Source organism: Pollachius pollachius, assembly GCF_949987615.1.
Source record: "Pollachius pollachius genome assembly, chromosome: 1".
Lineage (NCBI taxonomy): Eukaryota > Metazoa > Chordata > Actinopteri > Gadiformes > Gadidae > Pollachius > Pollachius pollachius.
This window is the reverse complement of record NC_136934.1, coordinates 32,410,213-32,423,827: the sequence shown is the minus strand read 5'-3', so window position 1 is coordinate 32,423,827 and position 13,615 is coordinate 32,410,213. Positions and strand designations below refer to the sequence as shown.

The 13,615-nt window shown below is 46.6% G+C and overlaps 1 protein-coding gene across 1 annotated transcript; it reads left to right on the top strand.

The window, feature by feature from the left end:
- Nucleotides 1–7,607: 7,607 nt before the first annotated feature.
- Nucleotides 7,608–12,272, top strand: clk2b (CDC-like kinase 2b; the record flags this gene model as incomplete). The annotated part of the gene is made up of 11 exons (XM_079741772.1): nt 7,608–7,673; nt 8,539–8,632; nt 8,714–8,780; nt 8,903–9,019; nt 9,167–9,333; nt 9,935–10,029; nt 10,149–10,278; nt 10,458–10,540; nt 10,680–10,759; nt 11,627–11,717; nt 12,009–12,272. 11 exons carry the CDS (start codon nt 7,608–7,610, stop codon nt 12,270–12,272), a joined length of 1,254 nt encoding a protein of 417 aa, XP_079597898.1.
- Between the last annotated feature and the right edge of the window lie 1,343 nt (nt 12,273–13,615).

The following is a 13,615-nucleotide window of genomic DNA, read 5'->3' as shown; positions in this document are numbered from 1 at the left end:
ATCACCACCGATAACCTCATAGCTGAGGTCCATGTTAATGTTATCCCATTAATATTTACCCAATCCGATCGTTTATATTCACTTCAAGTACCTTAAGTTTGTGAAAGAAGCATGTTTTACTACCCTACTGCCTTGCAGCGCCACACAGGCTGCTTCAGTACCATCTGGTGAGCGGATCCTTTATCCTTTTATTCTTTATTAAACCAACTATTTCCCCCTCGACTTTCATGTCGAGGGGATAACAAGTGTCCATTAATTTATCATCATTGCTGTTTAAAATCTTTAGTTAATAGTTTTTGTCGGGTTAAATCACTGTGGCCAGAAAGTGATTAGATGCCTGATCGCCATTACTCGTGGATGGTGTCCAGACTCCAGATATAACCATGAGAGAGTTCATACGCTGTCGGCTCCTTTGAAGTGTTCCTCAGCGCTGCCGCCAGGGTTGCCAGATTGGGTGGTAAATCTGGCCCAATCTGGCCACACGGATCAGAACCATGGACAACGGTTCAGGAACACACTGAATTACGTTTGATCATATACGATCGACTGCATCCCCTGCAGGCTTGCTGCTACAAAAGGGCTTAAAGTGTCGCGACGGGAATTTTTAAAAGTCAACGTAAAAAGAACATGGTAAGATATATTTTTATATCCTTTTTTTTTTTTTTTTACAACTACCACCCGTACCGTAAAGTTTCATCAAGCCGTTTGCTCCCACAGCGACGACATCATGGACTACGTCCTGGTCCGGATGCCGCCCCCTCAGCCGGGTTTGCCCCGCCCCCGCTTCTCCCTCTACCTGTCATCCCAGCTCCAGTACGGCGTGGTGGTCGTCTATCACCACCAGTGTGGCCTCCTACTGGGTGGGGCGATCCACAGAGACCGTTGGCTATAATTAAAATATGATATTGATGTAACGTTATAGACTGTGTTGCCTGAAGCATTGTTTTGTGCGTATCCGTGCTTTTAGAAGAAATACAAACTACTCTGGAGAGATTGAACAAACAGAAGGCATCGAAAATGATCAACTTGAGTGACAAAGATGGGTACACACATACAAATCTAATCCAAAATGTGTGCAACCCGAAAGCGCTCAAAATGTTGGATCATCGTCTGACAAATGATGATTGTCACTTCCAGACCCTCTCTCCTCCTCCCTGATGCTCTGCTCCTCCTGCATGAGACAGAGGGGGCCATGGACCCCCTCTTTGGTGTGATGATCTCTGGAGAGGCCGTGCCCAGCCCCCGCACATTGACACAGGTAGCAGGCACACCTGGTGTAGTGGTGGGGGTTTGCTCTAAGCCAGAATGTTCTGGGTCCAAACCCAATGTCCACCTGTAGGACATTAGGGATATATCTGTAGCTACCCTTAGCAACAGAACTAACACTATAAACATTATGACAACTTAATTTGTAGTGTTGATATGATGCCTTTCAGATGACTTTCCATGTTTAATATCACCCATAAAAGAAAGATTATCTTTCCCTCTGCTTGTCATGTGACCGGTCCCTCCCCAGATGAGTGATAGGTTTGCGTTTTCTCAGCCATCCAGCAGTCCTAGCACCCGCACACCGAGCAGTAAGGTCCTTCTCACACACACTTCACACTGTGGGTCCCTGGGGCCCACGGCCTTTGACCTCTTGTGTTACTCCTTTACTTCACAGACCTGACTGCCACTCCAGAATCCATCACTCTGAGAGAGAGACAGCCCGTCACTATACCATCCGCAGAGGTACACACACACACACACACACACACACACGTCCATAGCTTGGTCTTGCTTGTTGGTGTTTCCCTAACCTCGTTGCCCACCGGGCCCCTTCCCTGTCTGTGTGTGGTCTCCTGGTAGTTTGAGGGGCTGGAGCTCCCTGATCATGATCCAGGGATGATCGAGTTCCTCCTGGCCCAGGACGAACACTTCCCCGAGGGTGAGTGACGGCTGGACGGATGCTTCTTCCATCCTCATCACACTACAATACAATACGAGAGTTCCAAGCCTGAAGACTGAAGTGAGGGGAGTTAAACCCTCTCCTTTGCTCTTCTGTATATATGAGAAGGTAGAGAGAGAGAGTTGGAGAGAGCAGAACAGGTCGCAGAGAGAGACAGAAGCAGAGAGACCACAGGCTTCACTGGACCGTAGGTCTTTTCAACTTGAGGTTCATGAAATGAAAATGTCACAAGGAAAGGAAAGCGTGGTGAAGTGTAGTGGCTGGGGCATGCAACTCCCAATCCAAAGGTACTGGGATGGCTCCTGGATGTCAACGGCCTGCTTTCGTCGATTTTAGTTTTAACTAGATTTTAAAGCAATTTTTGCTTTTTTAAAATTTTTTATTGATTAGTTTTTCTTGAGTTTTTATTAGTTTTCAGTGTCCGCTTTAATCCAAATTTGTAATTGTGATATTTGCTAGGGCGAGATTCTAAGCCCTCAGAAAAATTATTTCTGATAAAAACGATCAAACATAACATTTAAAAATGTATATATTTTTATTAACTAAGACTAATTGACAAACATAATACAGTTTCTATCAGTTTTTATTGTCTCATTCTATTGTGATTATAATGTTTTTTCGCACCTGCTTTTTCTGTATTTCGTTAGTTTTTATTAGCCCTTTTTGTGTGTTACATGCTAAGACCCCTTTTTATTGTGCACATCTATTTTTAATTAATCAAAAATCCCTCCAAAAAGTAAATTTCGGTCAAGGTGACTATACTTTGAGTAGCAGTGCATCTCTCATGCTGCTCCAGGTTACAGCCCACCATGATCGCTAGTGAAGACGCCACACTACTGCCACAGGAGGACTTTAGCCCAAGAACCTGGCCCCCCGTTGGGGACGTGACGCCGTTGGCTTCCCCTCAGATACCCTCTCTTCCTGGGGCCGAAGAGCTGGAAACACTTATAGTAATGCTAAGTCCCACATTGGAGGTATGCATTTGACATAATGCTAAAGTTTGTGTAGAGAGAGAGAGAGAGAGAATGTGTGTGTGGGATTGAAGAGTCTTTCATGTAAACGATGGACCAATATTCTTATCATCATCTTTATCTTATGTTTGACTGCTCTCCCCTCCTCTCCTTTCCTCTCTTCTCCTCCTCTCCTCTGGTCCTCTACCATCCTCTCTCCTCTCCTCTCCTCTGGTCCTCTTCTCTCCTCTCCTGTCCATTCCTTTCTTCTCCTCTCCTCTTCTCCTCTCCTCTCCTCTCCACCCCTTTCCTCTCCTCTCCTCTCCTTTCCTCTCCTCTGGTCCACTACCGCCTACTCTCCTCTCCTCTGTTCCTCTCCTCTCCTCTCCTCTCCTCTCCTCTGGCCACTTCCATCTTCTCTCCTCTCCTCTGGTCCTCTCCTCTTCTCTCCTCTCCTCTAGTCCATAAAGGTCCCGAGGAAGAGGAGGGCTGGGAGCAGGAGGCGGCAGCTTCTCTTCTTCGACCCGGAAACCCAGCTGAGCCAGGAGGAGCTGCAGCGGTGCATCGGAGACCCCATGACGGAGACGGAGATGAGCCCACTGGCCCCGGACCCCACTCACAGGAGGCTGTCTGCGGCCTACCTGCTGACAGAGCCCTGCAACTGTAGGTCCCCCCCCCCCACGGTGTGCCCCCAACCGGCCATGATGATAGTAGAATCAAGTAGGAAGATGTGTCTGTACCGTTTCACTCACACACCCCAACAGTAGAGTCAGAGAGTGACCTATTCATTGAGAAAAGAAAACGCACTCGACAGCTTTTATTAGTTGCAATATCGACATTCCAGGCATGTGTGGCCCCAGTGACTAGGATGGATGAATGGTTGGATCCAAAAGCTTCATTTTGTCTAGAATATGTATATATATATGTAGATATAAATGTATATTTATAAAGTATATCCAGTAAGTAATGTCATTGAACACAGAGTAAAAAATGGTATCATTAAATAACAACAGGTATACTGTGTGCTATTGCTCTTGCAATAGCACTGGTACTGTTTATTTATTAGACAGGTTGCAGGTCTTTTCCTTGTGAAGCGGTGCTGTAAATCCTCCTGTCAGCACTAAGTGGTTGATGAGTGTCTTACAGGAAGAGCTCAGCATAAGAGAGGCAGCAGCCTTTTCCATAATGTTGTTATAACACCACATTCAGGGCTGGTCCAATTCAAGTTCTGATACAGACATTACTGTATATAAGAGTATTACTCTGCAACAATTTTTTCTTTTTGCATTTGACAATGTGGACTTATTATATCTAGATTATATTGAATATACCATATTCTGATAACGTCTATAAAAGGGTATGGTGTTTTCTCAGTTGGTAGTAAACACAACATGGACGATGTGTCTTTCTGCCACTCTGAAAGGACTCTCTGCCCATCACTAACATAATCATTATTCAGGCCTTTCTCTTCAACCCTCTCTTCAACCAGACCTTTTCTTCCCTCACAACCTGATGAACCTAAACTTTCACCTGGCCTTTTCTCGTCCGGCAGTCCTGCCGGAGGCGATACTGCGGCTATGGAGACAGGCTGCGACCCTCACCCCGCTGGGCTCGGCCCTGCAGGCGGGGAGAGGCACAGAGGCCCAGAGAGAGCAGGACACACAGGACATACAGGAGCTGCAGTCCATGGAGGTGGGCTGTGTATGGTGTTTCTGGTAGTGGAGGTGAGGCAGAATGTGGTGGTGGTGCTGGTGGAGGTGAGGCAGAATGTGGTGGTGGTGGAGGTGAGGCAGAGTGTGGTGGTGGTGGTGATGGAGGTGGTGAGGCAGAATGTGGTGGTGGTGGTGGTGGAGGTGGTGAGGCAGAATGTGGTGGTGGTGGTGGTGGTGGAGGTGAGGCAGAATGTGGTGGTGGTGGTGGTGGTGGTGGTGGTGGTGGTGTTGGACATGAGGCAGAATGTGGTGGTGGTGGTGGTGGTGGTGGTGGTGTTGGACATGAGGCAGAATGTGGTGGTGGTGGTGGTGGTGTTGGACATGAGGCAGAATGTGGTGGTGGTGGTGGTGTTGGACATGAGGCAGAATGTGGTGGTGGTAGTGGTGTTGGGTCATTTGTTGAAGGCTTGTTCCTACAAAGTTTGATGTTAATCACGTGTCCGATCTGTTTATTTGTGTGCCTGTCTGTCTCACTATCAAGAAATTGAGAGCGACGGCCCACTCCCCCTCGTCATTATCTGATATATCCGGTAATATAAAGACATTGCATAAACACACAACACGCGATGGCTGCCTAGTAACAACCAATGTACATAACAAATACCCTTATAAGCGTATAGACTGATGAGGTGTGTGTGTGTGTGTCCTCCAGGCCAGTCCATACACCCTCTAGAGACTTCAGACAAGGCACTGAGCAGAGAGACATCCCCCCATGTATCACCTGAGATGAAAGGGTGAGTGACAAACAGAGAGGAGAGTTATATGTTTGCACACACACACACACACACACACACACACACACACACACACACACACACACACACACACACACACACACACACACACACACACACACTCCATATAATATGGTCTCTAAAATGTCTAATGCTTTAGAATGTCTCTATATGAACGTGTGTGTGTGTGTGTGTGTGTGTGTGTGTGTGTGTGTGTAGACTGGCGGGCATCCCAGAGGAAGTGGACATTGAGGTTGCTGATCCAAGCTTCTCTGTGGATCTCCCAGGGTAAAGAACCTTCCTTCAATGCTGCCCATAACCCCCGGTGAAGCTTACTGGAGCTTGTTATACAGTATATATACATATTTATAAAAACACATATCAGCTCCAGCATCCTCTGTTTCCTTCAACTGGATTGGTTAAAACGATTATATAAATTGTGCCAAAATGTAAGACGACCATCAGTAAGTTGACCATGGTTTGTGCCCGTGCATGTAGACTAATGGACGATGATGAAGAGGTGTCTCTGCTCTTCCACACGCTGATCCCCCCCCTGGCTGACCGCAAGGCCGTGAGCTACTGCTTCTGGAGCCTGCTGGGTAAGAGGGCTATAGAGGGCACTGTTCACTCAATCACCTCCCACCTTCAGCACTCAATCAATCTGCACCTCTTCCAGCCGTTCAGGGGTTGATTGGTTGGTATGTGCAATCTATATATACACATGTATGTATATATATATTTGTATATGTATATATGAATGTACTGAACTGAGGGTACAAGCCACACATTGTTTCATGTTAATCAAAACACATTTTTTTGTGTGTGTGTGTGCCTCTTTATGTCTGCAGAGAATGTAGCAGCCAAGAAACTGAGTGTGGAACAAGATGAGCCCTACAGCGGCATCACAATATCACGTGGACCCAACTATGAGGCGCCATTTTAATTTTATAAAACTGACCATCCAGACACAAACACTGCATAGCACATACACTAGTTAGATAGTGGACTGTGTGGTACATCAAAGATTGTGTTTGATTGTTGTATTGCAGAAGTTTAGGATACATCTCTGATCCATTTTATATTGATTTTGAACATAAGCAATACACAAAGATATATACAATATAATTTTCATGGGAAGCATGTTTTCACTTGTTCTATAAAATATTCATTTATTTATAAATTAATGTATTTGTTATTTAATTTTGGCATGATACATTTATAATATATATTTAATAACGGTTTTACTGTTATTACATTTGTGATTTTAAAAGGATGTTTATTACATTTCACTGTTATTTAATGATACAATTTTAATATATATTTAAAATGTTTCTAATGACTGCTTACTGATATTTAAAATGTGAATTTATAAATGAGTTATTGATGTTATTTTAAAGCATATATATGTTCAATTTCTTCTTGTCCTGACAAACGGTTCCAGTGAAGCTGTATGAGCGCAGGCTCTGTAATAAACATCTTTGGTTCCTGTACGATGAGTTGCGATTAATATTTCCGGCATCAAAACACATGTAAAGCAGCGCAGGTGTGTGAAAACACAATGTTAACGTTCAAGGGGGTGCTACGGGTGAAGAGGGTGAAACAGGATCCATGTACACCCCAGCACCCGTCACCCCTCCCCACCCTGCTGCGTGGCCCTCCACACTGCTCTTTCATACTGCTCTCAAGACTCTCAGGGGGGCGTAGGTTATTCTCGGTTTCTGTCTCAGTGCTCGGCCTGTCCCTCTACCTCCCTCCCTCGCCTGTCCCTCTCTCTCTCTACCCCCTCTCACTGTGGATCTTCGCTGCCCTCTCAGTTTTGCTTGTGTGTGTGTGTCTGTCGTTCTATCCTCTGCACTTTCTGGACCACTTGCGATGCTTACCTGCTTTACGGCCTGACTTGGAAGAGCACTTTTTTTTTTTTAAGCCTCTCAAGCCTAATTTTGCCCACTGTTTTGACTCCGCTTTTCATATCCATTGCTTCATATTTCTGATGACCTCACCTCAAGATATTCTCCACTGGGACCCAAGAGTCCTTTTAGTCCAATCGTTATAGTTTTCTTCTTAGGGTGCTTCTCGCTTTGATCGAGCCTCTCCTTCTGTCTCTTCCTGTACTGTCAGTCGCTGCCACAGCTTTACCTGCCTTCCCTCCCTTTCTCCCTGCCTGTCTCCTTCACTTGTCTCCTCTCTTCCTCCTCTCTCCATTATCATTGTTGACTATCTCTCGCTCTCACTGGCTGCCTACCTCATTGTCTGACTCTGCGTTATGGGGAAGACAGAAATGCTTTCTCTTTACAAGGGCTTCCTGGACTGTATCTGCCTCTGCCTGTCTGTGAGTATTTCCATCTTCTCAGAAGTTTGTGTGTATGCGTGTTTTTTGTGGTTGTACTACTCTTGTCCTCCTCTGTGAAATGTGACCAATCTTATCTTAGACCCGTCCTGGATTGAGTTCCTGCTTACTTCATGCTATGCTTAGAACTATTACCTCACTGATTTAATAAACATATTTGGTTTCCAACTTTCGGCAAAGTGTCTGGAAACTAAATCAGGCGATAAACCAACGTGCGTAGGTCTCCGCTTACATGCTTGTAAAGCTGGCGTTGTTTGCATGTATGTGCTGCCTAGATGTGTGTTTGTGTGTTAGGTGTCTATCTCCACACGCAGAACTTTATATGTAAACATGCGTGTGTGTAGTGCAACACACACACGTGCACTGTGCTGTTGAGATCTGCCGTATCATCTGGCCACAGTCCCGTTCTGCAGTAAGTGCAGCCTCAGCCCTTCTCAGGCCTTCTGATATTAATAACAGTCTCAGAATGCAGATGGAATCAGATCCTCCAACAGCAGTCACTTGACATTTCTTATTAACCCCCTGTAGAAGAAGCCCCTGGACCACCACTTAACCCCATTTAGTGACTGTATACACTCATAAACTCAAAATAAACTCATAAACAGGGTTAATGAAGGCCATGTGTGTTTCCGCAATTGTGTGTGTGTGTGTGTGTGTGTGTGTGTGTGTGTGTGTGTGTGTGTAACTGTGCAAATGTCCAGTGTTTGGTTGTATGATTAGCAGGAGGCCAGCCCCACTCGCTGACCTTTGACCATCGTACTAGACCTTGGGTTCAGGGGTCATTGGGTAGCAGACATTATCCGCTCTGTGTTATGATGTTCTCCCTGTCTCCTCCACCCGGTCTCAGCGGAGAAGCAGTGAGGAGAAACAGGCCAAGAAGGGGAAGGACACAGAGAACGGACACCTCATTTACAAGCCTGGAGACGTCCTCCAAGACAGATGTGAGTCTCCTAAAGCCTTGCTTTTGAGGCATAGCTGTAGCACTGGGTTTAACCTCACCAGCATCTCTCCCACTTCATCAGATGAGATCGTCAACACCTTAGGAGAGGGAACTTTTGGGAAGGTGGTGCAATGTGTGGACAACGGCCGGTAATGTCCCCCTCCTCTGTTCATACAGATATAATTAAAATGCATATTAATGCAATGAATACAATATGAAGTGATTAAAATGTATCCCCATACTTTCATTCTTTTATTTACTGAGCACATAGAGGTGGGACACACACCGCGCTGAAGATCATCAAGAACCTGCAGAAGTACAGAGAGGCGGCCAAGCTGGAGATCACGGTACTAGAGACCATCAGCCAGAAGGACCCACACAACAGGCAGTGAGTGGAGGCTCGGTCTGGACGGTGGATCCACCACACTGGAGGGCTCATGTGTGGTGGATGGCCTCTGTACCTTCATGTCCCCATAACGTCCTCTACATCTTCAGTCATTTACACACACACACACACACTCCTTCTCGTCCTCAGACTTTGTGTCCAGATGCTGGACTGGTTCCACTATGGCGGCCACGTCTGCATCTCCTTCGAGCTGCTGTCGCTCAGCACCTTTGACTTCCTGAAGAGAAACAACTTCCTGCCGTACCCCGTCCACCAGATCCGGCAGATGGCCCATCAGATCTGCAGCGCTGTCAAATGTGTGTGAGCCAGCCTCACCTCACCTTGTTGCTTACACCCTGAGAACCAATGTCAGCACCGAGAACCTACTGGCAGTAGTTCAGCCAGCGCTAGTGTTACCAAGTGCTTTCACACCTCGGCTTTGGTGAAGGCCTGCTCATTTTCAGATTTGAGCCTGCGTGTTTGCTACTTTGAATTGCATTAGAGAAAATCTGACCTAGAAAGTGTGTTATATATATAAATAGTGTTAAGTGTCCTTGGGCCTGGGCATTCAACCAGCTGTTCAGTCAAACGCTACTCAACTGTGCGGTGCCCAGGTCCAAAGGCTTGTTTACTGTGTGAGTGTGGCGCACGCAGCGTTTCATAAACAGACACAAAAAAATTACCAATAGCTCAGTGTCATTGAGACATTTGAGATGATGTCTACTTTGATATATAATGCCAGATTTTACACAGCGGCTCAGTCCGTGTATTTATTCGCCAAACAACATTGAAATTTGTTATTTTGTCATTTGTGTGGCACTCGTACCAGCGGAGGGCGATGGCCGACCCACCTAACGCTTCTCTTTTTGTATTTTGTCCCTCTCTCCCCCTACTCCGTTCACTCTCTATACACTGCAGTTCTACATGACAATCAGCTGACTCACACAGACTTAAAGCCAGAAAACATCCTCTTTGTTAACTCCGACTACAACGTCATATACAACGCTGTCAAGGTGAGAGAGAGAGAGGGGGAGAGGGGGGGGGGTTTAGATGTTGTCATGTAGCTTGGCACTATTCGGATGTTAGCGTGTTGTTGATGTTAGTATGTTGCCACGTGGTTCCCAACGTGCAGAAGTGTGACGAGCGGAGGATCAAGGACACGGCCGTGCGCCTGGTGGACTTCGGCAGCGCCACCTTTGACCACGAGCACCACTCCGTAGTCATCTCCACGCGGCACTACCGCGCCCCCGAGGTCATCCTTGGTGAGAGATGTTGACAGGGTCGGGCGAAATGTCTGCTCTCAGCCACCTTATTTTTAAAGCTTTGATTACCGCCCGTCCTCCCCCTTCCTCCCCTTCCTCCCTCCCTCTGTCCACTCCTACTGTCCCTCCCCTCCCACCTCCTCTTGGTCTCTCTCACACTTCCTTATTCCCCCCCGCAGAGCTGGGCTGGGGTCACCCCTGTGACGTGTGGAGCATCGGCTGCATCCTGCTGGAGTACTACGTGGGCGCCACGCTGTTCCAGGTGAACACCGGGTTTGAGTCCATCGTCTGGCTGGTGACATGCGTTGTGTTGGGTTGTGTCTAGCGCGTCCTTGTTGGGGTTCTCTCCTCACTGCGGCATCACTGACCCTTTCCAACCGCGCGGATGGTTTGTTTTTAAGACTCACGACAACAAGGAGCACCTGGCCATGATGCAGCGACTACAGGGACCCCTCCCCCAGAGGATGGTCCGCTTGAGCAGGTGACGTGCACGCATGCACACACACACACACACACACACACACACACACACACACACACACACACATACACACAGACATATACATGCATGTAAACACACACACAGACACGCACCATGCGCACCCACCCATGCAAAGGCTAAAATGTTTGAGTTCGACTTTTGTCAGACTGCTGTTTGTCTACCAGTCTTTCTACCAGTGTATCTACCAGTGTATCTACCAGTGCTTCTACCAGTGCTTCTACCAGTGTATCTACCAGTGTATCTACCAGTGCACCTACCAGTGCACCTACCAGTGTATCTACCAGTGTATTTACCAGTGTTTCTACCAGTGCATCTACCAGTGCATCTACCAGATGCCACACAAGCGAGCAAGAGCCAACCTAATTTTTACATTTTATGGAGATTAGTTTAGTCTCAAGCTTGTCCAATGTCCAGCCTTAAGAACAAGGCCCATCTGAAGTACAGTTTTCAGCAAGCTGTTTTGTTAGTTATTTACTCATATAAACTAAACAATTCATTTCAAAGTGTTGCACCACTGTGCAATGTGAGAGAGGTTCCTTTTAGAGACATTTAATATATCTGGGCCGATTATATTGTAAATAATGTCTCCATACAAAACCCAGAAACCCAGTTATAATTCCCATTAGTGCTATCATGACTGATGGCCCTTGAAGGCTCCTCTTTTAGAGGAGACAACTGCAGGCTTTATCTCGCGGCTGTTTTATCTGGTGCAAATGGGGGCTGCCCCTTTTGTCCTGTGTCATTTACGCACGGCTGGAGTGGATCCCACACACAGTTCAAACGCACCAAAAGAAAATACTAAACCCTAAATCTATACTCCATTAATGCCTTGTTACTTCTTCCCAGAAAGCAGAAGTATTTCTGCCATGGACGTCTGGATTGGAACGAGCACTCCAGGGCCGGGCTGTATGTCCAGACCAGATGCAAACCCCTGAGGGTGAGGCCAGGGAGAAGCTATGGGGGCCGTCCTGCTCAGTGTGTAGGGGAGGGTGAGGAGCGGGCTTGGCTCTGGGGACATGATTGGAAGACAGGTGAGTTAGTGGCAGGTGTGATCCATGCACTGATCAGGGGTCTTCCCACCACAGCCTCAGAGCCACGCCCCCTCCCAACGCTCCACCACAGACGGAGCTCACCCCCCCCCCCCCCCCCCTCATCTCCACACTATTATGAAACACTGGCAGATATATTTGAAGCTGACCCACAGCCTCTCCTCTGACCTGTCCTCCAGAGCTACCTGAAGGCCAAGGCCATGGACCACTACCAGCTGCTGGACCTGCTGGAGAAGATGCTGCAGTATGAGCCCTCTGACCGGCCCTCCCTCTCCTCCGCTCTGTCTCACCCCTTCTTCCTTCCCCCCGTCCCTCAGCAGAGATACAGCCAGCTTTGGGGGGGAGCGGTGGTGGCCCCATCTCCCCTCCCCAACACACTCCCCCTGGAGGCCCAGGGGGCGGAGCCCTGCGTCCCCTGGGAAACCTTATATTTATATCAATGATCAGGTCGTCATTGAGTATCGCGTCTCCTTCTGAGAACCCCTTGGTGCACTACTCTACTTTAGCTGCTTTCAATTCGAAACTATTACCGTGAAACGGATCGTCTTGTCACAGGGCTTGAGGTTTTGTTTGGATATTGTTTTGGAAATGGTAACCTGCTCAATGAAAGAGACTTTGCTTCTCCCCACGCCTTTGATTGACAGTATCTCCAGCCAATCAGAGAGGCCTAGTGGTGTAGGATAAGTCAGGTATTCTTGTCTGTTACCAGTGTAGGGATATCCACATTTCAGTGTGATAAGCATCTGTTACCCGTTACATAAATGCCAAAGAGATAAAGTAAAGAATGGAAGGCGATTATTCAACAAAGCCTTCTCAACCTTTTGTATTATTGCACCTGTTTCCTGTGTATATTTTTTATTTAATTATTTCTTAGCTGTTTTATAAAATGACCTATTGTGATGTTTTTACGTGTAAGACGATCCCTGCATCCATTGATTGGTCTGCAGGGGTCTCTATACACGGTGTGGTGGTAATCCACAGCCCGTCTCTTGGCAGGGCTCTGGTAGAATGGAGCTAAGAGGGAGAACTGCCAAAAATCTCCACCACTATATCTCTCTACTCTGCCTGGGCAGAGGTGAAGACTTGTTATTAGTGTGTGAATGCCCAAAGCATGCGCGCGTGCATGCTTGTGTGTGTGTGTGTGTGTGTGTGTGTGTGTGTGTGTGTGTGTGTGTGTGTGAGAATCTAAAATTAACCCCACACTAAAACCAAAATGTGCAGGTGTTAATGAGCATGGATGAGGTTAGAATAAAGGGAAGGTGTATCTGGTTTTATAGAGTTGAAGGGCTGTGTTTCAAATACCAGACCCATAACATGCATTTGGTTGCCATATTATTATTCTATAGAGCTCTTTGTTATTCGGTTGTTGTATTTTACTTTCACATTCAGCAACCGGTTATGTATTTGAGCAGAATGTATGGTAATTGAGGTACATATAATTGAGACCATGTAAGGGATGACCGAGAGTCACAACCGAGAGTCCCGTTATTGGAGATAATTGACAAGGAGTGTTCACCACCGCACAATAACTCTCTTCTCCAACGACAGACATTCTGGAGTGCTTTATTCCACTTGAACCTCAGTTACCAACAATGTAAGGCATTACTCACTTTCATCTCTAACGTTATTGGTTTCTACTGACTTTGGTAGTGGTAAATGTTGGATTTGTAGCGCATTGATGTTCTACGGTAAAAAGGCAGAGATGTCCCATTATTAAAAAAATAATGCACACGTTTCAAGCGTAATTGACCAATCAGAAAATAAAATGTATTCAAAAATACTGTGG